Source organism: Notamacropus eugenii, chromosome 5 (genome assembly GCF_028372415.1).
Source record: "Notamacropus eugenii isolate mMacEug1 chromosome 5, mMacEug1.pri_v2, whole genome shotgun sequence".
NCBI lineage: Eukaryota > Metazoa > Chordata > Mammalia > Diprotodontia > Macropodidae > Notamacropus > Notamacropus eugenii.
The window spans coordinates 376,847,277-376,875,058 of record NC_092876.1 but is presented as its reverse complement, the minus strand read 5'-3'; the positions used below and the strand labels follow the sequence as shown (position 1 = coordinate 376,875,058).

The window sequence follows — 27,782 nt, the reverse complement described above, 5'->3', positions numbered from 1 at the left end:
ATATTATCTTGTCAGAATTAAAATCAAACAGTAAAGAATAATAACGAGAAAAAGATGCATATAATTGAAATAATTCATTCTTGAACTAAACACGTAATTTACAATCAAACGTCAGAAATAGGCAACAGAAATAACACTAATTAAAATACTTTTAAAAAGAAATTTAACCACTGTAAATTAATTGTTAAAGAGAAACCAAATAACCCAGAAAGTGCCCTAGTTAGCAAACATTTGACTTTCTTGCCAAAGGGAAGATGGCTGCCAAAGTCAACACTAGATTTGAATACAAATTTGTTTGTAGGAGTATGATGGACAATTATGAGTAATATTTTCTCATAAAGCAGAGGAAACGGTGGAGGGTAAAACCAGTTTAAAGAAAGCATTGCAAAAGATCCAATAAGCAAAGTCATCCCAAGGGTATTTAAGGACAAAAAAAAAAAAAAAAAGAAAAGGAAGGGCAACAAACGGAAGAAAAATGGAAAAAATTTCCAAAAATTTTTGTAACAGTTTTCCCTATTGAAGGCAAGAGAGCCAACACACATCTTCGTCCCAGATGCTTAAGGGATGTAGAAAGGCCACTGAAGAGGGATCCCTGTAGATGATGAGGCCCCCCAGATGCTTCTCTTAGTGTTGAATGCATAAAAGTTCCAGAACACTGAAAAGCAGTCTCCTGGAAGAGATCTGTTAGATCAAATTAACAGATCTGTTGGGGTGTGTGTGTGTGTGTGTGTGTGTGTGTGTGTGTGTGTGCGTGAGTACATGTGTGTATGTAAAACCACCGAAGAGTTTCTAATAACAACAAAAATAAAAGATGCTATTCTAGAACTGAATAATAGGAAGAGAAGATGGGTTGGTCATGCAGTGAGGATAAGGGATAACAAATGAATATTGGTACCATTTGGGATGCCAAGAAAACACAGCAAAGACCTCTAGTACCACCACCTTGGGTGGACCCTCAGGGTTCTGGGCAGACATGGATAAGAGTTCCAAGGGATAAGCAGGCATAGATGGGCTGCCATCTCCATCTCCATCATTACAGGGAACTATCACATTGAGAGATCACAGATTCACTTGAGAGAGTGAGAAAATACACACACACATATGTGGAAGGGAATAAGCACTTTATATAGCACCTACTATATAGGTCAGGTACTCTGCTAAGTGTACTTTCTAGATATTATCTCATTTGATCCTCACAACAACCCTGTAAGGTAGATGATATTCTTATCCTCATTTTGCAGCTGAGGAAACTGAGGTAAATAATGGTTAAGTGACTTACCCAAAGTCACACATCTAGTATGTGTCTGTGGCTGGATTTGAACTTAGGTCTTCCTGACTTCAGACCCAGAATTTTATCTACTTGCACTACATAGACCTCACATACACACACATACACATACACACACACACACACACACACACACACACTCATTTTAATTCCTCTGTAATCATCAATCTGGAAGAATCTGGGGTCACCTAACACTTCTAAAAACTTAACAAATATATTACATAAAGTATAGGAATTACAAGTGAACCAAAACATCTGTAAAGCCAGAAAAACAACTCAAGTATTTAGCCACTTTTGTCTCAGAACATCTGTAGTTTATTTTTATGTGAAAAAGTAATGTGTAGGAGAGCCAAAAGGCTGTCAAGCACAGTAAATGATAAATAACTCATACCTTATTCATGGAAAGTAAATACATTAAGTGACTTCCTATAAAATGTAGAACTCAAACGCTGGCCTGTTACCTTGGCAAAGAGAAAGTACACAAGCATCTTCTTTGTTAACTTCAAGGCTTTCTGATATATATTTGAGTTACCAAGTAAATCAGTTGCCCAGATATCCCAGGTATTTAAAAGACATGCCCAGAAAACTAAGATACCTGTTTGCCTGAGAGAGAGTGGAATTTCTGTAGGCCAGACACATTTCTAGCTATTTCTCTACTGCCCAGTTAACTTTCAGGTCTGGAAATTTTATTGATAATGGCCCAGAGAAGGTGATTTTATTATTGCCTTCCTCTAAGTTACTACATCTGTTTAATACATTTAAAGAGGAAGATGTCCCCTTGACAGATAATACTCTGTGGGTCAACTCGGAAGACCTCTATAGAGACTCTCTTCTCCCCTCCATTCTTTGTGGTCTGTAGGGAGATGAGTTTCATCTTTACCACATTCTTGTTCATATAGAGAACCATTAAGCATCACTGAAGAGAAGTTTGTTTTATAGAGAGGAAAGATGAAAAATGGAGCGATAAATAGAAGTAGGTGGCTAGGTTATGCCATGGCCACTTTGAGCATATACCATTATTCTTTCTCTTCCAAAAATAATAATGACAGGAACCATAAGAAAGCTGTGGGCCTCCTGCAGAGGCAGACCGTGTACAGTACCAATATGTCTGATGCCATAGCTGATCTTCCCAACAACACTCTTCTTCAAGGACCACTTCTTTTTGAATACTTCTATGTTCCATACAATTGAGGAAAATAAAACTATTGAATTTCTGAAATTCACTCTATTACTATCAAGGGCCCAAACATTCTTCCAATCAACCAAGTCAGTAACCTCAGTGCCATCTTTGATTACCTCCTCATTTTCACGTATCTTATATATCTAATTGGTTATTTTGTCATTTCAGCCTTTGTTTAATTAGGTATTTAATCAATGCTTGTCAATTGACTGGCTGATGTGACCCTTCTATATATCTCCTTCTTTTCACTCATATACTCACTACCTTACCCTATGAAATACCCTAAGTGCTAAATAAATGATTACTGCTTGCTTGATAATTCCAATGGGATAAATCCTTGAATCACTATTAACTCCAATGAAGTATAAAAGGTTTGTTTTTTGAAGGGGAAAGGGGTGGTAAAGACAGAGACCCATGTTTCCTCCACTAATACTTAAATTTGGACTTAATTCATATCTTGATTTTCACTTTTCTAGCCTGGCTACAGTAAATCAAAACAAGGTTAGGTTTCATGTACACATTAATTTTGACTTTCAAAGGAAGAATTAAGACTTTTTTGAAGATGTGCTAAACATCTTCCATCAAAATGATGACTGATTTAATTCCTGCACCAGTAGAAAAAGACTCCAAAATAACGCCAATTTAGAGTCACAGAAATTCCATACTTTAAATCCTTCTCTGACAGGATCTATTACTAGTTATTACTTTTAACACCTCGCACCAATATTGTTTAACTTACTTGCTTATGAGAGACAGGATGGTCTCAGCTCAGTAAACAAAGCTTACAAAGGAGGAAAATTATTTTTTAAAAATGAAAGTACACACAATTGTACAGTTTCCTATTTACCAGTTAATTACTTCCTCTGAAAGCAAGTATTCTTAATTATTGGCACAGTTTCACTTTATAGAAAACAAGATAAAGAATCCTAGCTAACCAGCTATGGAATAATCTGGCTAAAAATGTGCAAAACAATTATTACTTATGGAGAGGCAGTTTCTTGGGTTTGAAATCTTGATTATTTTTAAGCTAGGTAGCATGATGCAATGGAAGGAGTACAAGATTTGAAGTCTGGATTATTCCAGATCAAATTTCAGACCACAGATCAAATCTGACAGTAGATGTTGTGACCTGGGGCAAGTCCTATAACCTCTCTGGACCTCAGTTTCCTCATCTTTTAAAATGGGAATAATAATTCCTATATTACCTTCCTCATAGGCTTAGTATGATCAAAAGAGATAATTTATATAAAATATTTTGTGAACTTTAATGGATTACATACCTTAAATATAGTTACTAGGCTAGTTTCTCATTCTGGCAAAAGGTTTTAAGATCTTTTTTTTTCCATACATATTAGAAATATCCTTTTAGAATCCAGTTTTCTAACTGGGTAACAATGATTTATTGCATTTCATAGTCTAGACAATACATATTTTTCATCCACTTTGTTCTCCCAGGTGGATTGTGCCTAGATTACAAAGTACAAATTCAACGTTAATTTAATTAACCAGTATATCTTGGCCAGACACTAAAGAAGAATAATGTGATGAGGGAGGAGTGCAAAAATGCACAGAAGAATAGGCTGAATCATATTTGGAAAACTGTGCTGTGCTTTCCACAAGTCCAAGAACCATCTTGCCACAAAAAGAAACAAACCACCACTAATATTCTCCTGATGATGTTATATGGTTATAAAATATGGACTACAAATTTCAAAAGAATCAAATTTTTTGGTGAACCAAAAGGTAATAAAAAAGCAGACAGTGAGTTTAGGTACGCTACAACACTTTGGACTATCAACTCTGTCTTTTTATACAGTTTCTCTATGCACATTTCTAAGTGTTGCTCTGGTAAGTCCCCAATATTAGGAGAAATCAAGTCATGCAACAGTCCATTGGATAGATTGGTGATTCACCAAAAGACATAGACAGGAAGGTACGGAGGGACTGTGATCTGTACTTGTGGAACACCCACATCAACGACATTTATAAAAATGTCAAAGTAAGTAAAATTGAGTAATATGTATTGACTGCTAAGGCTGGATTTTACAAGTGGGCTCTTGGTACTTGGAAACCTGTGTATCTGTCTGTACAACAGAGAAGTTTATAATTCTTCATTTTGATATATGCACTTGTATCAATCAAAAAAAGCATTTATTAAGTGCCTGCTATGTAACAGGCACTATGCCAGATACTGAAGATACAAAGATATGGTAGATAATGGTGTAACTGGAGTCAGGAAGACTTGGGTTAAAATACCACCTCTAACACTTGCTAGCTGTGTGACCACAGACAAGGCCTAGAGATGGGAGATGGGACTGAGAAAGAGCACATAGGCCAATATGGCTGCATAGCACATGGGATGTGGCTAATGTGTAAGAACACTACAGATTTGGAAGGCGCCAGGTTGTGAAGAGCTTTAAGTATCAGACATAGGAGTGTCTATTTGATCTTACAAGTAACAGGGATACCCTGGATTTTACTCAATCCAAACTTCACAGAACAAATCCCCTTAATAAAAAGATCTGTTCTGTAAAACTTGGACTCAATCAAACAGCCACTCCCAAGGACCTAGAAAGTCACTTGTAGCCTTGAGGCCATAGGTTCCCCATCCCTGAGTCTTAAGCTTACCCTTTGAAGGCTGAATAAGATTTTGAGGTGGAAAGTAAAGAATATTCATTCACTTTTCTCTTTATCTTTTTGCTGCTTAGAAAAACCCAAAATATTAATCACCACAAAAACCTACCTAATGAATTTTATTTAGTTGGTTTGAAAAATATGTTCCATACCTACAACAATATACCTACAATTCCCCATCATACCATTATTTGTTTGGATAGGAGTATGCCTGTTGTTTTAGATTCTTGTTTTCTTAATTAATCTTCAGGCAGGCTATTGGAAAACATGGCAGAAATTCATTTCATGAGTCCTGTTTAGAATCTTATACCACAAATTTAAGGGTTAAAATGAATTTTAAGCTGAATTACTAACAGGACCCATGAGCATAGTAAATCTTATACAGTTACTCAGCAAGCTAATCTTTCATGCTCCAGTCCCAGATGTCAATGGTGGTGAATGAAGCCATAAATGTGATAACTTATGAATGTACTATACTATATAGATAGAGAGTATAAGTAGTTCTTTTAAGTGTAATATATTGGTAACTTGCTGCTTTAGGAATCAGATCATTCACCAGTAGAAAGGAAGCTGACTAATACATCTCTATTAATAAATCTTCCAGATTCCTAAGGTAAGTATGCACATAGGATCTAAAGATGTTATGGTTTGCTATAGCCAATCTTAAAAGGGGGAATTCAGGATATGAATAAAGTTGGTATATTCTTATAGTGTGCTAAAATAATCAATTCTGACAAAATAGCAAAAGTTGTAATGTAAAACACACATGAATATTAGAAAAACAGAAGAAAATGGATTCTTCATCAAAGCTAATGACCTGGTACTTGGTAGCTCTCTCCAATCCTCCCCTTCACTCCACTTCCAACTATTCTGCCTTTTGCCTAGCTGCTTGTGGTATATGGGTAAAACTGTCTACAGGCCTTCACTTTTTTAGATTTAGTTGTCTGAGATAGCATAACTATCTTAGTAGTCATTTATGTTGTATAGCAATTAGCATGTTAGGTAGTAAAAAACATTTCCATTCAGATTCAGAATGATTTAAAAATAAGTAAAAAGAAAACTTAAGTTACATTATTTGTATATATAAAGCAGTATGTTAGGTTATATTTTATGTTAGGATTAATAGGAACATTTCAGTAAACTAGCAGTGTTTAAAAAAATATATATATACTAAGCAATGGGATAATCCTTGTTATCTATCTCTACACAATCTTTCCCATGGGCACCCTTCTCCTTTACAAAACTGTCACTGTAATTAAGGCTGCCATATTTATTTCCTAGACTATTGCTAGTTTCTTATATGGTCTTCTTGGCTCATCTCTCCCAACTCTATTACATACATCACAGTCTCCAAAGTAATTTCCTTAAAATATAGTTCTGACCAAGTCTGTACTGATTTAGAGCTGAAAGAGACTGTAGAGATTAGCTAGTCCAGGGGTGGGGAACCTGCTGCCTTGAAGCCACATGTGGCCTTCTAGGTCGTTGGGTGCTGCCTTTTGACTGAGTCCAAGTTTTACAAAACAAATCCTTTTATTACGGGGATTTGTTTGGTGAAGTTTGGATTTAGTCAAAGGGCCACACTTGAGGACCCCCTAGGGGGCCACTTATGGCCTTGAGGTTGCAGGTTCCCCACCTGAGTCCTAAACCATAATACCTAATAGAAAATTCTTATTTTAACCAGACTTTCATGCTACTCAAGTTCATCTGACACAGAACATTTCAAGATGGGGTATATAAATCTCAATGAAAAAGTCTACCATTAGGTATTCGTATTAATGAAAATTAATAAACATTAGAATTAAGATCTGAGAGCCAAAAATAAAATAAAATTAGAGAACTATGACAGAGTAATGTTTTAATGCTTTTAAGACTATGGAAACAAGAAACTATTATTTGGGGGGGGTTGGAAGAACTTGCCACAATCCAATGCCAAGGAACCATGGAAAATAAGAGAATCTTAAGCCACTTTCTAAGTCAGTCTTTATTTTCATGCAACTAAACCACACAAATTTTGGTCTCATGTTGCTAAAATGCAATAGCTTTTAGTCATATTACACAGAAACAAATCTCTAATTTGATGACACTGTCCTCTGAAAATGTTCAATTTTCTAAAATAAAAAGTACCAAATTTTGTTGCCAAATATTGTCAAAATTTGTTTTCTGAAGTGTTTTTATTCTCACTAAGACAAAAAAGTAGAGGTATTTGGGGAGCATTCGCTTTGGTTTTCAAAAAATATTCTAAATTCCTATTCTGTACAGAAGGGGATGTTGTACATAATGTTCCTGCTGGAGATAATCTTTATTTCAGTAACACCTAGAGGGATTCTCACACGATGCCTTATTGCATTTTCACAACTATTGACATAAAAGTTTCTAAGTCAAGGTCTTGAAGTAACTCAGGCTGGCCATGAAAGCCAATTCTAGTATTACAGTCACACAATGTATTGAATTTGATAATGATTACTAAATTAATACAGTGGAAAAGCATAAATTGGAAAAGCTAAAAGTACCATATGTCCTATAAAAAGAATTGTTTCTTCCTTTCTCCTTGTTAATTTCTGCTTAATTTTTGTAAAATAAAATATTTACAACATGACAAAGCACTCGAGAGCTTTGAATAAAACATATAAACTAAAATCAAAACACTTAACATTGTTTAGATATTTAATTTGAAACTATTCACACAAAACAATGAAAATAGTTTTTTTCTAGATATTATTTCCAACTTCTGCATATAAGAACAAACCAGCTTTTCCTAAAGTACTTGTCAGGGGAGATAGATGTCCTTAGCTACTTTAAAACTTAGAACAACTCACTGCTACAAATTCTTTCAGTTAGTATTCCCATCCTCCTGCTTCTCAAAGATCTGTATAGCTGGTGTATTAAATGAGAAGTAACGAAAATTTCCTTCTTACACTGAACTAATGAATGTGTTTTTAAAAAAATCAAAATTCCATAAATGATTTAGTATTATTTCCAGGGTAAGATTTAGTTTGGAATTTCCTCTGGAAAGTTGCTCTCTAGAACCTAGTGTTCATATCCTTGTCCCACCTCCCCAAAATTGCTTAATATTAAGGAAGCAGTTTTAATGTAGATTACATATCATACTGAAACGCTGTTTTCAAATGAATGAGAAAGTCATTCGAGTAATGAGTAATTAAAAAAACAAATAAAAAATCAGAAAACTTGTAAGACAAGCATAAAGTTAAAAGATTAGAAGGAAAGCTTTAATAGTACTTTTAAAGATTAAAAGTTGACATGTAATACAAATATTACCAACAAGCAAGAACTGGAGATGCTATCTCTCAATCAAGAAAGGGGGTGGGAAATCACTTCTTGAAATTTTTAATCACTTAATTCTTTTTCAACGGAAAATTTCCATTTTCCCATATCTATGTGGTTGTCTTTAGAAAATCATAATGGAATAGGATATTCCAGAAGTCACAGGAACTAGGACTAAAACCAAGAATCACCTACCCAGCAAAACTGAGTAATACTTCAGGGGAAAAATTGGTCTTTCAATGAAATAGAGGACTTTCAAGCATTCTTGATGAAAAGACCAGAGCTAAAAAGAAAATTTGACTTTCAAACACAAGAATGAAGAGAAGCATGAAAAGGTAAACAGCAAAGAGAAGTCATAAGGGACTTATAAAAGTTGAACTGTTTACATCCCTACATGGAAAGACAATATTAGTAACTCTTGAAACTACTCAGTATCTGGGTAGTTGGTGGGATTACAAACACACACATGCACATGCACACATTCATAGAGACAGAGTACACAGAGTGAATTGAATAGGATGGGATCATATCTTTAAAAAAAATGAAATCAAACAGTGAGAGAGAAATATATGGGAGGAGAAAGGGAGAAATGGAATGGGGCAAATTATCTCTCATAAAAGAGGCAAGCAAAAGATTTTTTTTAGTTTGGGGAAAAAGAGGCGAGGTGAGAGAAAAACATGAAGTTTACTCTCATCACATTCCACTAAAGGAAGGAATAAAACGCACACTCATTTTGGTATGAAAACCTATCTTACAATACAGGAAGGTGAGGGACAAGGGGATAAACAGGGTGGGGGGGATGATGGAAGGGAGGGCATGGGGAGGAGGGTACAATTTGAGGTCGACACTGATGGGGAGGGACAGGATCAAAAGTGAGAATAGAAGTAATTGGAGGCAGGATAGGATGGAGGGAAATATAATTAGTCTTATACAACACGACTATTATGGAAGTCATTTGCAAAACTACACAGATTTGGCCTATATTGAATTGCTTGCCTTCCAAAGAGAGGGCGTGGGGAGGGAGGGAGGAAAAGAAGTTGGAACTCAAAGTTTTAGGAATAACTGCCAAGTACTGTTCTTGCTGCTAGGAAATAAGAAATACAGGTAAAGGGGTATAGAAAGTTATTTGGCCCAACAGGACAGAGGAGAGGATGGAGACAAGGGCAGAGAGGAATGATGGAGGAGAGAGCAGAGGGATGATGGGGGCAATTGGAATGCTCGGTATTTTGGGGTGGGGGGAAGGGACAAGGGGGGAGAAAATTTGGAGCCCAAAAATTCTGTAAAAATGAATGTTAAAAGTGAAATAAATAAATAAATTAAAAAAAAAAAAAAAAGAAAATCATAAGTACTTTCACAGTCTTGATCTCATCAAGTAAAATATTGCAAAAGCTTGGCTCAAGCTGAATGACATTTGATGTGTCCATGATTCTGTGTACAGTAAAAAGACTTAAAATGCCAAATACAATTTATTTCAACTGAACAAGTAGGTACAAGGCACTATGTTAAATGCCAGATATGAACAGAAAAACACTCCCACCCTGAGGAGCTTACATTAAACAATAAAGACAAATTCCATTTTTAATAAAATTGAAATTGATTTTTAATGATGAAGTCAACGCAAGAGAAGTCTTGTGCCTACCAAAATGTTTATGGTGGTGCTTCTTTTAAAGTAGTAAAGAACCAGAAACAAAGAAGATACTTGGGGAAATGGGGAAATGAAATATTACTACACTCTACAAATATTGAATGTAATGTAAAAAGAGGCATGGAAAGATTTATATGAACTGATGCAAGGTGAATGGAAAAAAAAACAATAATAAAAGAAACAAAATCTGAATTCTGTCAAATTATAATGATTAAGCCTAGCCACAAAGATGTGATATTAAAATATACCTCCCTCCCCTGCATACCACCCTGACCATGGGTATAAAATGCTGCATATAATGTTGGACTTGGCTGACTAGTTTTGCTGAATTGTTTTTTTTCCCTTTTTTGTTTTAAAAGCTGGCTCAATAGAATGGGGAAAGGAGAAGGATGTATTGGGAAACAGACACAATATAAAAACAAAAGATAAAAATAAAAAATTTAAATAAGAAAATGTAATTTGTAAAATTCAAGTTGTTTAATGGAGACCAACTGCCATTATGAAATGTATAATGTTCAGTGCACATTACTATTTACAAATAAAAGTGGCTTCTTGAACATTTAAGTGTGTCAGTGGAATTTTTTCAAGTGTCCTGGGATGTCTGGGTAGTGGAACAACAAAAGAGCTAAAAACGGTTGTATTTGGGACAGTAAGTGTTTCAATACTTTCCTGTGAGCCAGGCCTATATGTCTGAGTTTTGTTATACCCATTAGTGACTCTGCTAAATAATATCCCTAATATTTCCTCTCTGTACCCATTCTATATTTACTCTGAATTAATAAGAACTTAGCATACAAAGACTGCAAAAAGGACAAAGGACTTCTGACTTAAAAATTCATGTAATCATTAGAAAACCATAGATTTAGAGCTAGAAGGGACTTCAAAGGTCATCTAGTCCAATTCTCTCATTTTACAAGTGAAGAAACAAACCCAGAAAGATGAAGTGACTTGCCCAAGGATACATAAGTACCTGGCAGCAGAACCAGGATCAGAATCCAGATCCTCTTAACTCCAAATCCAGCAAGCTTTCTATTGTACCACACTGCCTCAAGCACATCAGCCACACGCTTCATTTTGTGGGCCACCTCCAGGAATGAAACTCAAGGAAGTCTATGTTAAAAGGGGTTAGGTGGAGAAGGAAGGATAACACAGTGATATCATTAATGAGAAAGAAAACTACAGATGAAAAAAGAAGGAAGCAACCAAGACTCACTCAGTTCTTCTCTGTGTCTCTCTGTTTCAGCAAAATACTGGCGGAGCTCTTCTGTGATCTCCATGTTACTCAAATCACATTCTATTTCTCCATCTGAATCTGACTCTTCTTCTGTGGAGGAAACTTGGTCTTCTTTTGTAGTCATTTGGTAACTGTGAGCATTACCAGGAGGCTGCTGAGACCATCTAGGATACTGAGATCTGCTATGCCAACCACGGGAAGATAAATAATCCTCCTTGGCTGACTGGTCATCTCCACCCCAGTCTGCATAACGACTGCTTGGAATGAGGGCAGGCAAATACCATGGGGAATTGTAGAAAGACAACACAGCCTTCCTGTAGGCATTCTGGTGTCTCTGCATCCACTGCATGGCTTGGTTATAATGTTGCCAGTATCTTGCATATGCTCGCTGAGAATACCATGGTTCAGAGTCTCCCTGTGATGAATCCTAAAACACATGGGCATAGAATATAGAAACACCTTTTAAACAACGAAATGGCAAGTATTGTGTCCAAATGACAAGTATGAAGGACCTATTGTTGTACTAGGTGTTGCGTATTAGCATGAAAATACACAAACCAATTTTGAACTAAGATTATATAATACCAGAAAACAGGAAAGTAGACTAATAATTTTTAGGAAAGATATGGGGAAAAGTACAATGACCTAAATTTTTTGATTCATTCACACCTAGAGAGTAGGCGGGGACTGACTCCAAATTTGGGGCACCCACTCAGAAATAAGGAAATTGCTGAGGGACAGTAGTTTCTCAGTATCAGTAACTGCCAATGTCAGCCCCTTTCACCTTTCAAACACTTGGGTAGCAACTATTTCCTTGACTATAGAACAAAATTTTACATTGTAGCACTATCATTATTTTAATGCTTTTTTAAAAATTCTACTTCTTAATTCTTTTCCAGGAGAAGAACAAATAAATATCTAACATATAAAATACTAATACTTATTTTTCTTTCTACTAAGTTAAAAAAAAAAATCCTTACCATCACTGATGCGTGCCAATTCAAATAGTCACCAGAAACTGGAATACAAAATATTCACACTATAAATGTTAAGATTATTATAGGTATGTGGCATTTACAATTATTTGTTAAGTCTGGAGTTGTAGAAGCAGCACTCTAAAGATTATTTTCTCCCAGTTCCAATGTTTATAATTCAAGTAAAATGATATCACATGGACAACAGCACCTTGATTATGGCCAGCATTCAAATAGCCAAGGTTCTTTCCCATTGTCATGATTAACTGAGTCGAAGATAACATGTTTTTGTATTCAATTAGTTCTTCTATAAGCACTGAAGTCTTCTTAAAATCAACCAACCATAAATATATACTTGATCACTATGTCCACAAAGTAATACACAACTAAAACAAGATGTAAAAAAATTCTAAACACCTAATTATCTTACTTATTTTGGATATCACCACAAGTTTGAATACAACACATCTTTCTAAATCACCTCAACCCATCTTGAATTTGGATTTAGAGCTCAACTTTTACATTGGGTATCTGAGAAGCCACTGTAAGTGTAAGCCCACCATAGCCTTTCTTCTGCTCTAAGTTTTAGCACCTCCATTAAGAATCTTTCCATTGTTCTAGACAGGGGTTTCTGAAGTTGTTTCTAAAAATCTTTTGATAATTATATTTAAAAATTTTGGTTTCCTTTGTAATCTTGTATATTTATTTTATGTATTTAAAAGCATTCAGAGAAGGTGTCCATAGACTTCAAGCAGGCTGACAAGGGGGTTCATGACACACAAAAGATTAAGAATCCCTGAAAAAGAGTCCTTCATCTTCACTATTCTCACTTCCTAGTGTCTCTCCATAGGCTTAAAGAACCTGCACTTTTCTCCCAAATGGATTGACAGAGTAGAGACTGTCAGCAGTTTCTAACCTTTATTTAATAACAGTTCTACTTTGGCACAAAATAATTCTCAACCCCTCCAACTTTCATAAAATAATCTAACCAAATAATTTTCTTAGTTTCTTTTATCCAGAAAATTAAAATTTATAGCTATCAAATGAATAATAAAAATAAAATATACAGATGTCTTTATTAATAGTATCGCTTATTTATTGTCTACAGTGTTGAGCCTGGAGTAAGGAAGACTCCAAATCGACTTCAAATCCAGTCTCAGACACTTACTATTTGTATAACCCTGAGCAAGACATATAAACTCCATCTACTTCAGTTTCCTCATCTCTAAAATAATAGCACTTACTTCTCATGGTTATTGTGAGGATAAAACAACATAATTTGTAAAGTGAGTTGAAAAGCTTAAAGAGCTATATAAATGCTAGCTATCATTACTATTAGCTATAAATCAACACTTTCATGTTTAGAACACAAAATAACCATAATAACATTGTGGTGCGTGAGTATGTTTTTAGGTACACAGTTTTTCAAAAGTTTTGTGATAGTCTATGCTAGTTGTAATTCTTTTTTCAACCATTAATCGAGACTGACTTTTTTGCTTTTACAACAGCTACATCAAAAAAGAAATCAAGATAGATGAGGCGTATTATCGAGGTGAATCAGAAAATACTAGGGCTTTTATTTCATGTCAAATGTGTTCCTTATTTACTCTTAGGAATATCTCAGGTCTTTTAAATAAAGTAACAACTGCTTTTGCAAATCAGGCAAATAATATGTTTTTTAAAGCAAGCCATTTACTATTTGCTGGGCAAGTGTTTTTTTAAATTGGGAAAATCCATCAAACTATTTTATAAATGTATTATCTTTAGCTTTTAAAAACAGATGCAATCACTCTTTGGGCAAAGTCTGAATTCAAATTCAGAACCTTGTACTGATTTATATAGAATATTACACTTTTTCATGAATATACAAATATACAAGTTTTGGGACAAAATTTTTTTATAAAATAATTTTATTTCTTCCTTATCATTCTCACTAAGAAAATCGGCACTTTGTTCTCTTAGCTCACACATCATTCAAAGTATGTCGGCATAACAAAGCCAGTGTATTTTGCAGTAACACAGAAGGGCTTTATTCTATGCTCCTACATGTGTGTATATATATTATCTATGTATCACTTAGCCAAGGTCACATTGTCAGTTGGTAACAACTAAGAGTCTGATTCCCAGTCCAGTATCCCTTCTCATTTAGCTAATATGCTGGTCACAAAACAGATGAGGCATATTATCGAGGTGAATCAAAAAATATTAGGGCTTTTATTTCATTTACTTGACATCTCCTAGGAAATTCTGAGACTTTCCACCCACAGGAAATCCTAGGGAAAGATGCATGAGAAGATATTAAGGGGTGAAATTTAGGTTTTATATTTTATACTCAGCAATATGTCCATTTTTTTTTTACAATTTTTTTTAAGTTTAAAAACTCATATATAGCAATCAAAAAGATAACTCGTGATTATGAAATGCAACAACTGAGTTTTGTACTTCTCTGGCCTCATCAGAGTCAATTTCCAAAAGATGGTGAGAGAGCCTAGTCTAATAGCTGATTCTATTAACTTTAAATTGGTTAAATACATGTGTTCCCTCTGACTCACTTAACATTCTTTTCACTTAGGCCCTCAGGAAAATGTGGAGTTCTTTCCTAGCATAAGAATCCAAGAAGAAAGGAACTACTGAGATTCTTGAAATTATTAAAGATAATTTCAGATATTAAAGTCACAATTCCAGACACTATACTCTCTAACAAAAGGAAGTTTATAAGGTAGGAGATGTAAATCTGAAGTTCTAGATTATTTAATTGTATGATGTTTCTTTGAAAAACTTTTTTCCCAGGAACGTCAGCTGCTTTTTAATGATTTAGTCAATTGAACAGCAACTTTTCACCTTATGGGACAGTGGAGCTAAATGAAAAGAGATTGGTAATGTCAGGAAGGGCTGCAGTCAACAGAAATGCAAATCATGAAGACACCACAAGTCAGCACAATAGCATAATAGTCATCACACAGCTGAAACCAAGCTAGTACAGAGACTGAATTCATTGTCTCCCCCACACCACCAAGGGAAGGAAGAAAAAAAACAGGGTTGAGGTCATTCACTTAACATTGCTGTGGTCTACAGGCAAATAAAAGAGTCTCCAAGTCCTAAAAGATACATTTTCCCATGAAGGTTTCTTTTTTAAAGCCTATTTTTTAATTCATCTGTTATCACTTTAAGTGCTATATTTTTAAATGTATAAAAACATACACACAATAAAGAAAAAAAGGAAAAGTCTAGATCTCTCCTTCATAAAATTTGCCAATTTCAAGTTTAGCTAACCAGAAACTATGAATAAGTAATGTTCTCCTTTTTTCAAAGTAGTAATATTATATGTATACATATGCACACACAAATTTCTACTGTATAATTACATTCATGTAAACATAGGATATGGGCTGGCACATACTCAGTATAAACATAAAAGGCATCTTCTTCCTCTCACATGCTAATGTCGACTTTACAGCTGCTTTTAATTTTTCTTTTCTCACCAGAAATTTAAACATCATACACATGAAAATATACCCTTTGACTGACTTTTGCATAGGAGCAACTGGCTATAAACTGATTTTGAAATAAAAAAAAATAAACAAACTTCAGTAGCTAATATATCAGAGTTATATCCTTATTGGCTTACCATGTATTTGGCTATTTCATTAATATAAATTACTTTGGGGCCTACAAAATATTTACTGCTTTGAAATGATTCTCATAAAAGGTAGAGGCCCAGGTGAGACTGTGGCAAATACAGGCAGAAATGATGCTTCTGGGCCAGGTGGCCTGGGAAATGTCAAAGCTGAGTAAAAGTGAGGCAAATCATACTTTGATAAGGAAAAAACAACAAAACTCTCTTTTTTATATCATATCTACAGAATTATGGAATTTAGGAGTCAGAAGGATCCAAGTTCAAATTTGGCTTTATACTATATATATATTTAGCTGTGTAGCCCTGGGAAAGTCATTCAAGCTGTAATAACAGCAGTTATCTCCTAGAGTAGTTGTGAGGATCAAATGAGATAATATTTATTAACAGTTTGGCACAGTGTATGGCACATAGCAGGTTCTAAAGAAATTCTTATTCCCTTCCCTAATCCAGATCTCTGCATATCTAGATTCCTCCTAATTGTGAGAAATCTACACATACAACAACAATTTATTCAACCAAGAGAATGCATACCAATTACACTCTGAGAATTTTTTTTAAAAAATAAGTGGCAGTAATAAGGCAGCAATGCAGTATCGCACAGTACCCTAAGGTACTCCCTCTGGTCTCTCAATTTAGGTAGGTTATGGCAATCATTATTGCCTCTTCGGGGAGTTAATGCTGTATCCTATTCCAATGATGCATCAATTGCTACATTTCTGGTTGCACAAATCCAGAGAAATAGAACTCTATCCACTAGTGGCCTATATCTGACACCTGACTGCCACTAACACTACTGAGGGAATCCAAATTTCCCATGACTTCTGGGTTCACTATGATTTTGTTTTAAAAGCTGTTTTCAGAAGACTTACTGAAGCATCACTGTATAAAATTTTAGTGTAGATTCGAAAGGAAGCATGAAAGAGTTAGTTTGATTCTCTTTAAACCAAGGAAAAAATATCAAATACTAGTTAGCCAAGTCACACTTGGATGAGGGAAAAACAAACAAAAATAAACCAAAAACCCCTTTCCTTTTTGAGATCATATCTATATATACAACTGATCAGAATCATGGAACCTAGGAGGTACAAGAGGGCTCAGAGAACATCTAGTTCAACAAAAGGAGTCAATCTATTTTCTAAGACTTTATTCCACTTGGACTCTAATGGTTAGAATGTTTTTAATTGCATCAAACCTAAATGTATCTCTTTTCAGATTCCACCCATTGTCACCCTGCTCCTTCCCCTTCTCTTCTACAGAACAAACATTCTCAATCCAAAAGATTTATGGTCTTACACCATACAAGCTATCCTCTTATGGTGTCTTCTCAACTCATCAATCTCTGCCCTAAAATGCAGACCCAGTGGGATAGAGAGAAGAGGAACTATTGCTTCCTTATTCCTGGGTATTGAAATCTCTTCATAATCTGTCCCTTTTCTACATTAAGTCTTCTTATTCTGACACTCAACTCTCCTTTTGTGCACTCTATGATTCAATCACCTGGATCTATTTTTTGATCCTAAGCACTGTGGCCTCTCTCTCAAGCACAGAATACTTTCCCTCTCACTTCTTAGTGCATTTTTTCAAGACTCCACTCAGAGAAGGATCCTTCCCTGGCTTCCCCAGCAGTTAGTGCCTTCCTTTCTCAGATTACCTGTTTATCTTTTGAATGAACCAGTTATGTTTGTTTGTCACTCTCATTTGAAGCTACTTTTTTAAGTTATTAAGCAAAGCAACAGCTGTCTTTCCCTTTCTATAAATCTCTAGTCTTTAGAACAGCGCCTGGCACAGGGTAAATGCTTAAGAAACGATTTTGACTGAATGGACTGTCTCTCTTAATTCAGTCTAAGATGTGGCTTCCATATTATTTCTACATTCCTTCATTGGCTGCCACATTACACTGCTGACTCATATTCAGCTTGGAGTTCACACACACATATACACACAAACAAAACTGCTGTGTAGCTATACTGTAACATAAAAAGTCCAATCATTTGGGCTGTTGCATTTCTGCGGAAGGTCACTTAGACAATTCTGTTAGAATGCTCAGGAAAAGATAACAGCTATTGTTTACACAGGGCTTTTTTAATCCTCACCACTCTGTGGGGTGGGTAAAATTATTTTACAGGTAAGGAAACTGCCACTGAGGAAGGTTAAAAGGCTTGTGGTATATAGCGTAAGTGGAAAGGATACTAGGTTTGGTATCAAGACAACCTACGTTCAAATCTCAGCTCTGGCAGTTAAACCGTACATTACACCTTGGGTTAAGTTACTTACCCCTAGGTCTCAGTCTAGGACTCAAGGTTGGATCACATGACCTTTAAAGTTTCTTCCAATCTGAAATCTAAGCCTCACTTGCCCAGGTTCACACAGCTGCTGAGGGCCTATGGTAGGATTTAAATGGGGTCTTCCTTGCCCCAAGTCTAGTATTTTATCCACTATAATCAGTAGGAGAGCAGTTATCATAGAACTATTTCTGCTATAGTTATTGATTATGCACAGACAAGTTCACAATCAATCTAAAAACACGTATTAAGTGCCTACATTAGAGACACTGCAATCAAAGGGGAAAAAAAAATTTCAAAAATTGGTAATCAGTTTTCATTTCTCCCTAATGAAGAAATGGAAATGTATAACTAAACTTAATTTTAGCAATTAGTTCAACATTTTCATATTTTATTGAACCTTTGAATTATGTGGAAAGAATATTTTTTTTTTTTTTCTGTTTCAATCTATTGAAAAAGAAATAGTAAAGATACAAAAAAATTTGAACAGCAAGAGGAAGACATTTAAGGAGTAAGATAACATGCTGAACATTACATATAATGATGACACCACTGATTCATTGTTAGGGAAGACATAGGTTTTGAATTATCTTCCCAATAATGAGGACAGACTTGTGGATAAAATTACTCTATTCACTCATTAGCATCCCTAAAATGCTAACAAAGGAATATGGGCTACATAAACAGTCAGCTCTGTAATGATTTTTATAGTAGGTATTCAATAAATATTTACTGGATGAAAATGTCAGCAAAAATATTTTGTCAAAGATTAAAACTGGTTCTTAATATTTTTTGAAGGAGGAAAACATGCAATTATTTTTGTTTATTTTTTTAGTCACGCAAAACACTTCCATATTAGTCATGTTGCGAAAGAAAACGGACAAAAACACTCCAACAATAAACAAATCCTCAAGAAAAATAAAGAAGCATGCTTCAGTCTCTTCAGATACCATCATTTCCTTCTCTGGGGATGGGTAGCATTTGTTCTTCAGAGCTGTCTAGGATCATTGTACTGCTGAGAATATCTAAGTCATTTATGACTTCATCTTATAATTTTGCTGTTACTTTGTACACAGGGCATTTCACTTTGCATCAGCTCATGTAAGTCTAGGTTTTTCTGAGAGCATCCTGCTCTTCATTTCTTAGAGCACAACAGCATTCTATCATAATCACATACCACAATTTGCTCAGCCATTCCCCAGTTGATGGGCATCACTTCAGTTTCCAATTCTTTGCCACCACAAGAGCTGCTATATTTTTGTACATATAGGTCCTTTTCCTTTTTTTTTAAAGATCTCTTTTGGGACATAGACCTAGTAGTGATATTGCTAAATCAAAGGTTTTATATAGTTTTATATGGTTTTATAGCCATTTGGGCATATTTCCAAATTGTTCTACAAAATGGTTGAATCAGTTCACAACTCCACCAATGTTGCATTAATGTTTCGTTTTTTTCATGATCCCTCTACTGTTTGTCATTTTTCTTTTCCATCCTATAAGCCAATCTAATAGATATGAGGCAGTACCTCGGAATTGTCTGAATTTTCATTTCTCCAACAGTGAGTTACAGAATTTTTCATATAGCTATAGTTTTGATTACTTCATCAGAAAACTTTTCATATCTTTTGATCATTTATCAATTGGGGAATGGCTCTTATTTTTAAAAATTTGATTCAGTTCTCTACATGTTTGAGAAATGAGGCCTTTCTCAGAGAAACTTGTTTCAAAAATTTTTTCAATTACTATTACTGTATTTCCCTCCATCCCACTTTCTCCTCTTCCCTCATTATTCTCTTTTACCCTGTCTCTCCTCATAAGTATTTTACTTTTGACTACCCCCTTCCCCAATCTGTCCTACCTTCTTTTACACCTCCCCTCTCTTTTACCCTTCCCCTCCTTTCCTATAGTGTAAGACAGATTTCTATACCAAACTGAGCATGTATATTATTCCCTTTATGAGCCAATTCTGATGAGATTAAGGTTCACTCCTTCCTCCTCACATCCCCTCCACTGTAAAAGCTTTTTCTTGCCTCTTTTATGTAAGATAATTTACCCCATCCCACCTCTCCCTTTCCCTTTCTCCCAGTATATTTCTCTCATGCCTTAATTTTATTTTTTAAAATATCATCCCTTCACATTCAACTCACACCTGTGCCCTCTGTCCATATATATATATACACATATATGCATACATATGTATACATGTATATGTATACATATATATATGTACACTCCTTCTAACTGCCCTAATGAGAAACTTCTTATTAGTTATAGATATCATCATCCCATGTAGGAATGTAAATAGTTTAAAATGATAAAGTCCCTTATGATTTTCCTTTCCTGATTCCCCTTTTATGCTTCTCTTAAATCTTGCATTTGAAAGTCAAACTTCCTATTCAGCTCTGGTCTTTTCTTTCATCAAGAATATTTGAAAGTTCTCTATTTCATTGAATATCCATTTTCCCCTTGACGGATAATACTGCTTTATTGGGTAGGTGATTCTTGGTTGTAATCCCAGTGCCCTTCCCCTCTAGAATATCATATTCCAAGCCCTCCAATTCTTTAACATAGAAGTTGCTAAATCTTGTTTTATCCTGACTGTGGCTCCATGATACCTGAATTTGTTTCTTTCTGGCTGCTTGCGATATTTACTCCTGATTTAGGAGGTCTGGAATTTGGTTTTGCTATTCCTGGGAGTTTTCATTTTGGGATCTCTCTCAAGAGATTGGTGGATTCTTTCAATTTCTATTTTACCCTCTGGCTCTAGAATAGCAGGGCAGTTTTCCTTGATAATTTCTTGAAAGATGATGTCTAGGCTCCTTTTTTTTTTTTTTTTGATCATGGCTTTCAGGTATTCCGATAATTTTTAAATTCTCTTTCTTGGATCTATTTTCCAGGTCAGTTGTTGCCTTCTATTTTTTCCCCATAGTTTAGGTTTTGTTTTACTGTTTCTTGATTTCTCATAAAATCATTAGCTTCCATTTGCTCAATTCCAATTTTTAAGTAATTATATTCCTCAGTGAGCTTTTGGACCTCCTTTTCCATTTGGTCAGTTCTACTTTTTAAATAGTGTTTTTTTAATTCAGCGAATTTTTGGGTCTCTTTTTACCACTTGGCCTACTCTATTTTTAAGGTATTATTTTTTTCAGTAATTTTTGCGTCTCCTTTACCAAGCTGTTGACTCGTTTTTCATGATTTTCTTGCATCACTCTCATTTCTCTTTCCAAGTTTTCCTCTACCTCTCTTGAATTTCAAAATCCTTTCTGAGATCTCCCATGGCCTGAGACCAATACATATTTTTCTTAGAGGCTTTGGATATAGGAGGGTTGACTGTGTTATCTTCTTCTGAGTATGTGTTTTGATCTTCCTTGTCACCATGGTAACTTTCTATGGTCAGAATGTTTTTCTATTGTTTGCTTATTTTTCCACCCTATTTCTTGAATTTTAACTCTGTTAAAGTAGAACTATGCTTCTTGGGCGGAGGATACATTGTCCCAAGCGTCAGAGGTTTTGTGTAGCTGTTTTTAGAGATACTTCTAGGGACCTATGAGTTTTCAGTTCTTCCAAGGTGGCATGATCTAAGGAGGGTGTGTTTACTACTCTCCTGGCCTGTGAGTGACACCAAGCACTCCTTTCTGCTCTGGAATATCCATTTTTTTTTCTTGAAGGATTATATTCAGTTTTACTGAGGGTCCCTGCTCCACTGTGACTGCAAGCTCTGGTGTACTAATATTCTTCTTTGCCCTGGAACTGCCACCTAGGACTGTGACCTGGATCCAAGTATGAGTAAAGCAACAGAGTCCAGCCCCAGTACTAGAAAAGAGAGCCCTGTAATATCCTACTGACCAGTTGTTCAATTCCCTTACTATCTGTGCATTGAGAGCCCTAGAAGCAGTTGCTAATGCTCTGGCTAATTCAGTGGCTCCCAAGGCTTGCTCCTGGTTTGCTGGGGCTGGGTCTGTGCTATGCTCCACTCTTACCCCAGTGCAACAGATCTTTCCTGCTGATCTTCTAAGTTGTCTCTGGCTGGGAAATTATTTCACCCTGTCCTTTTGTAGGTTCTTATAGCTCCAGATGCTTTATGCATTATGTAATGATATTCAGAGGGGTTCTGGGGAAAGCTCAGTGAGTTGCTGCCTTGAGTCATTGCCTTTTCTCTGCCATCTTAGCTCTGCCCCAATATTTTTTTTTCTTAATTTTCAATCGAATTTTATTTTCAATTTCAAATTCTTTTGTTCTTTTCCTCTCCCTCCCCCACCCATTGGGAATGATAGAGTGCTGGGCTTGGAGTCAGGAACTCATTATCCTGAGTTCAGATATGGTCTCAGACACTGACTAGCTGTGTGAACCTGGGCAAGTCACAACCCGATTTGCCTTAGTTTTCTCATTTGTAAAATAAGCTGGAGAAGCAAATAGCTAATCATTCCAGTATATTTGCCAAGATAACCCCAAATGCGGTCTTTGAAGAGTTGGTCACAATTGAAATGAGTAAGTAATTATTAGTAATTTAGACTATTTTTATATGTCTATTGATAGATTGGAGTTCTTCCTCTGAAAACAAATGCCTATTCAAATCCTTTGATCATTTATCAACCAATGTACAGTTCTTACTCCTATAAATTTTACTCAGTTCCCTATATATTTTAGAAATGAGAATTTTATCAGAGACACTTGCTGCAAAGATTTTTTTCCCCCAAGTCTCTTGCTTTTTTTCTAATTTTGAATGCACTAATTTTGTTTGTACAAAAATTTTTTAAATTTTAGGTGACTGATATTATCCATTTTATGAACCTCTCTATCTTATTTAGTCATGAACTCTTCCTCTATCTATAAGCATAACAGGTAATTTCTTTCATGATCCACTGATTATATCACCCTTTATGTCTAAATCATGTATCCACTTTGAGCTTATTTTGTTATATATAGAGTGAGAGGTGTTGGTCTAAACCTAGCAGCTCTGGGACGATTAAAAATGACAATAAGTCTATCAAATGCAAAAAGGGAAATAAGAATGTTGTGTAGTTTGCTATCTATCAGTAACATGTATAATATAATAATGAAATAATTAAGACATTTTTCTGCCTAGTTCTTGTAATCAATATCATTTCTTAAAAGTCCTAACTACAGTTCATCAGTGAACAGAAGAAAAATGGGGTTCGGAGGGAAGAAAGGAGAATTCAAATGAAATTAATAAAACAAAATGTTTGCAACTTCATGGCTATTCCCATCTCACTGTCACATAATTTCTATCTCCACATTTCTGGCAGATACCACCTAAATTACTTCAAAAGCTTCCTAATTGCTCTACTTGCTTCAAAAGTGTCTTCCTGCCCCTGCTTCCATCCTCCACACAGCTACCAAAGTGATCTTCCTAAAGTACTAGTCTGATTCCCCTGTTCAATAAATTCCAGTGGCTTCCTAACTCCTTTAGGATCAAAAACAAATTCCAAGGTTTGGCATTTAAAGCAATTTAAAACCTGGTTCAAACCCGCCCTTCTAGATTTAATATATATTTCTTCCATGTATACACTCTCTAGTCTAGCCAAGTAGGCCTTCTTCTAGTTTCCAAACATGACATTCCACCTCTCATTTGCACTCCTTTGCACAGACTGGCTTCCATGCTTAGAATGCACTCCCTTCTCACCTCTGCCTCTGAGAATCTATTTTCCTTCAAAGCTCAATGCAAGGAGACTTTTCCAATCCCTTTAGCTGCTAATGCCTTTCTCCACTTCCTGCTCTATTACTTTGTATTTATTCACTCATACATGTACATGCTGTCCTTTTCCAATATAACATAAATTTTTTGAAGACAGTTGTCATTTTCTTCTTTGTATGCTAAAGGCCTAGCACAGTGTCTGATAGGTAGGTTCTTAATAAAGTCTTGCAGATTGAATAATGTAGTACACTATTTTATCTTCATAATTATCTTTGACATAATTATTTTCATTTTGTAGATGAGGAAACTGAGGTTCAAAGAAATTAAGTGACTCACTGGTGATTACACAGCTGGTAAGCAACAGAAGCAATACTTACCAGGGGTGGGGCACCTGTGGTCTGTAGGCCACATGCTGCCCTCTAGGTCCCCAAGTGAGGCCCTTTGACTGAAACCAAACTTCACAAAGCACTCTAGGTCCTCAAGTGCAGCCCTTTGACTGAATCCAAAATTGTTCTGTGAAGTTGGGATTCAGTCAAAGGACTGCACTTGAGGACATAAAAGGCCACATGTGGTCTCAAGGCTGCAAGTTCCCTGCCCCTGAAGCCTAGTTCTCTTGGCTCCAGATCTAGCATCTTTTTCTGACCATGCCAGATAGATACCTTCCAATAACTGAAATTCTACTTACTGTCTGTACCCAATTACTATGGCACCTTCTCTATCTGTGTATTTATATCTCACCTCCCTAATAGGACTGAAAGCTATTTACAGTCTTGTACAGAGCTGAGCACACAAGCAGACATTTATTTACTAACCTGAAATGAACAAAGAACACTACTTTTAAAAAAGAGAAATCAAAAATTGTATGTTCTGTAGCAGATATTTGCAATCCATCTAAGCTTATGGGTCAGTGACTTAAATGTCAGAGTTTTGCTTCATCTGTACTCTGATGACTAATCTTATCAGAAAACAGAATGTTGTTGCTCTACCATCTAAAGCATCTCTACGACAATAACCCCTCATTTTAGCTTCAACATCAGTTTTCTTACACTCTTCACAAACCTTAACAGAACCAGAAAACAGTAATCACTTCCATGTCTCAGAAGCAAAATGTAAAATATTTTATAACAGCTTTTTCACCTGTAAAATGAATACAGACTAAATTCATTCAACTCTCTTGAATTTTATTGCAATCACTATGATGATCTTTCAATAAAAGCATAACAAAGCAATCTTTTCTAACCTTTGAAGAAACTTGTTTTTGTTATTTAACCCTACTACAAAGTGGTTTTCACTCTACTATAGTCTTTTATATAATCCTACTTCTGGTACTTATTAACTGTTTAATCTTAGAAAAGTTACAATTTTCCCTGGGCCTCAGTTTTCTAATCTGTAAAATAAAGAGGTCAGACTCTGGAGACTTTCGAGCTGTAGAGAGCTACAATTCAAAACTCGATACACTAACTCAACTGAAAATTAGGCCACATTAAAAAAAAAATTAAAATATAAAAAATGAGGAAAAACCTATCTCAAATAGCAGGCCGTGAGCTATATATTTTATCTTCCTCAACTTCAAGAAAATTTTCACAGAAAAAAAATCCTAAATAGCAAAAGCAATGGCATGCAGCATGGAGGGAGAACAGCAGCATGGATTTAGGATACCTGGATTTAATTCTGAGGTCAGAAAATTACTACCTTTGTGGCCCTAAGCAAGTCATCTGATTTCTCTGATCTACATTTTCCTTACCTATAAGAGGAATGAGATAGAACAGATGAATACAAAGGTCTCTCCCAGCTGTAAATTCTGATTATATTTTTTTCATATGACATGGAAAGAAATTTCATAGTTTAAGGGGAGGGATTAAACATTTATACTTCAGCTGTTTTAGTTGTGTCTGATTCATGATCCCATTTGGGGTTTTCTCAGCAAAGATGCTGGTTTGCCAGTTCTTTCTCCAGCTTATTTTACAGATGAAGAAACTGAGGCAAACAGAATTAAGTGACTTGCCCAGGGTCACACAGCTAGTCAGTGTCTGAGGACAGATCTGAATTTAGGAAGATAAGTCTTCCTGACTCCAGGAACTATAATCTACTAAGCCACCAAGCTGCACAGACATTTATGTAGTACCTACTGGTACTACAGTACCTACAGCTGGAACTGTACTAAGAACTTTACAAATACCTCATTTGACCCTTACAACAACCCTGAGAGGTATGTGCTATTAACATCAACATTTTACACCTGAGGAAACTGAGGCAAACAAAATTAAATGACTTGCTTGGGGTCATCCCACTAGTAAGTATCTGAGGCTGGTTTTGAAGTTGGGTCTTCCTAATTCCAAGTCTAGCACTCTATCCAATGTGTCACCTAGCTGCCTAATTTAAGATTATTTACACAAAAAAGAGACTAGAAAGGTTATAAACAGAAATAGCTAAGAATTTAAATTTAAAAGATAAACCTTACCATTATACCAAAACAATGGTACATTAGGAATAACCTAAGAAGCAAACGCAAACATTAGTTTTTGTCATACTGGTAGTGCCCTGTAGTTTCATGGGGTTTAAGATTAAATACAAATAATTAATTATAATCCAGACAGCATTTTGGAAAGGGGGAAAGAAATGTCAAGAAACAAAATATAGTTGAGTCTTGTCTCAACTATGAAAAGTTTTGGAATTATTGACAATGGACCTCTACAAGGTAACACACTGTATCTTTTCATTCTTTATATAAGAACTCAAGTGATTCATATCACTAGACACTGTAAAGGGAAGCTAGATGGTGAAGTGGATAGAGCGCAGGTCCCGTAGATAAGAAGAACTGAATTCGAAGCAGACCTCAGGCAGTTCCTAGCTTTGTGACAAGGCAAGTCGCTTAACCTTGTTTGCCTAGTTTCCTCATTTGTAAAAATGAGCTGGAGAAGAAAATGGCTAACCTCTCCAGGATCTCTGCCCTAAACGGGGTCACAGTCAGATATGACTGGAAAACAACTTAACAATAATAAAAAAAATTAATACAAACTAATAAAACCCACATAAATGCAATCATTATTATTGCTTCACTAGCACTGAGCCCAGCGCTTCACCCAAGTTTCTGCGCCTAATTCGCTTGTTTATGAAAACTCGAAGACAAGTCTTGTGATTTAACACGTAAGGAAATCTGCATTGGAATCCTGGCCCTGTCACTTGGTCGCCTTAGCCAAGTCACTTCTCTTCCGGCCTCAGTCTCCTCATCCGGACTCTGCTGGGCGACACGACCTCCAAGGGCCCTTATACTTTTCTATCAGGGGACCCTGATATCGACCACTTCCCTCCGGGCTCCTTCTCCTTCCTGCAGCCCCAGGTTCCTTCTCTTCGCCGGTCGCCCCTCCCCAGTTTTCCTCCCGAACCCAGAAAAGAAGCCACGCGTAGGCCCCCGGGCGTGAGCCCGCAAGTCCCCCGTTCCCTCGGTCGTCGCCTAAGGATGCTGAGGAAGGGCTATCTAGGGGCGCAAGTGTTCTTCGGCGGCTGAGGTGAATGGGGAGGGTTAGGGAAGAAGAAGAGGGAAGCAGACAGAGCGTTACCCAAAGGGATCAGAGCGCCTCTTTAAGTCCACATGAGCCGCTAGTCTCCAAGAAGCTTCAGTTGCCAAGCATGGCCGGAAGTCCCGCCTCCCGCATCCTGGGGCAGCCGCACGCCTTCCGGGTCACTAGGCGTGTGACGCAAGGACGTTGCCGGACGCAGGGAGGTGGGAGGGGAGAAGCCGGTGGAGGAGCGGCCCCGCCCTCTCAGCGTTTGAGGTGTAAGCCGCGGGAGGGAAGGCTGGGCCCGCAGTTTATCCTTCTCCCTCTTAGCGCTCCCTACGCCTTCCAGCCTCCTCCTCTTCTGTAAATCAGGGGAGTGGGAATAATAGTCCTCCCCTCCCCCTCCTCCTGCCCTCCTCCTCGTCCTCCTTCCCTCCTCCCTCCTAAAAAACAGCAGGAACCATGCTGGG

At 36.3% G+C, this 27,782-nt stretch overlaps 1 protein-coding gene across 2 annotated transcripts in view; it reads right to left on the bottom strand.

Annotated features, from left to right (window-relative positions):
* GEMIN8 (gem nuclear organelle associated protein 8) overlaps positions 1–27,512 on the bottom strand; it is a 34,609-nt gene extending 7,097 nt beyond the window's left edge. Inside the window, exons 1-4 of one of the 2 annotated variants that reach the window (XM_072614332.1) lie at positions 27,373–27,439; positions 26,274–26,307; positions 12,244–12,281; positions 11,243–11,690 (exon numbers count right to left, since the gene is read on the bottom strand). In XM_072614332.1, coding sequence (XP_072470433.1) covers positions 11,243–11,690; positions 12,244–12,246 — 451 coding nt within the window. In that variant the 5' untranslated portion in view covers positions 12,247–12,281; positions 26,274–26,307; positions 27,373–27,439. Of the gene's footprint in view, positions 1–11,242; positions 11,691–12,243; positions 12,282–26,273; positions 26,308–27,372 lie in introns of both variants that reach the window. The other variant, XM_072614331.1, reaches the window with a different exon arrangement.
* Positions 27,513–27,782: the final 270 nt, after the last annotated feature.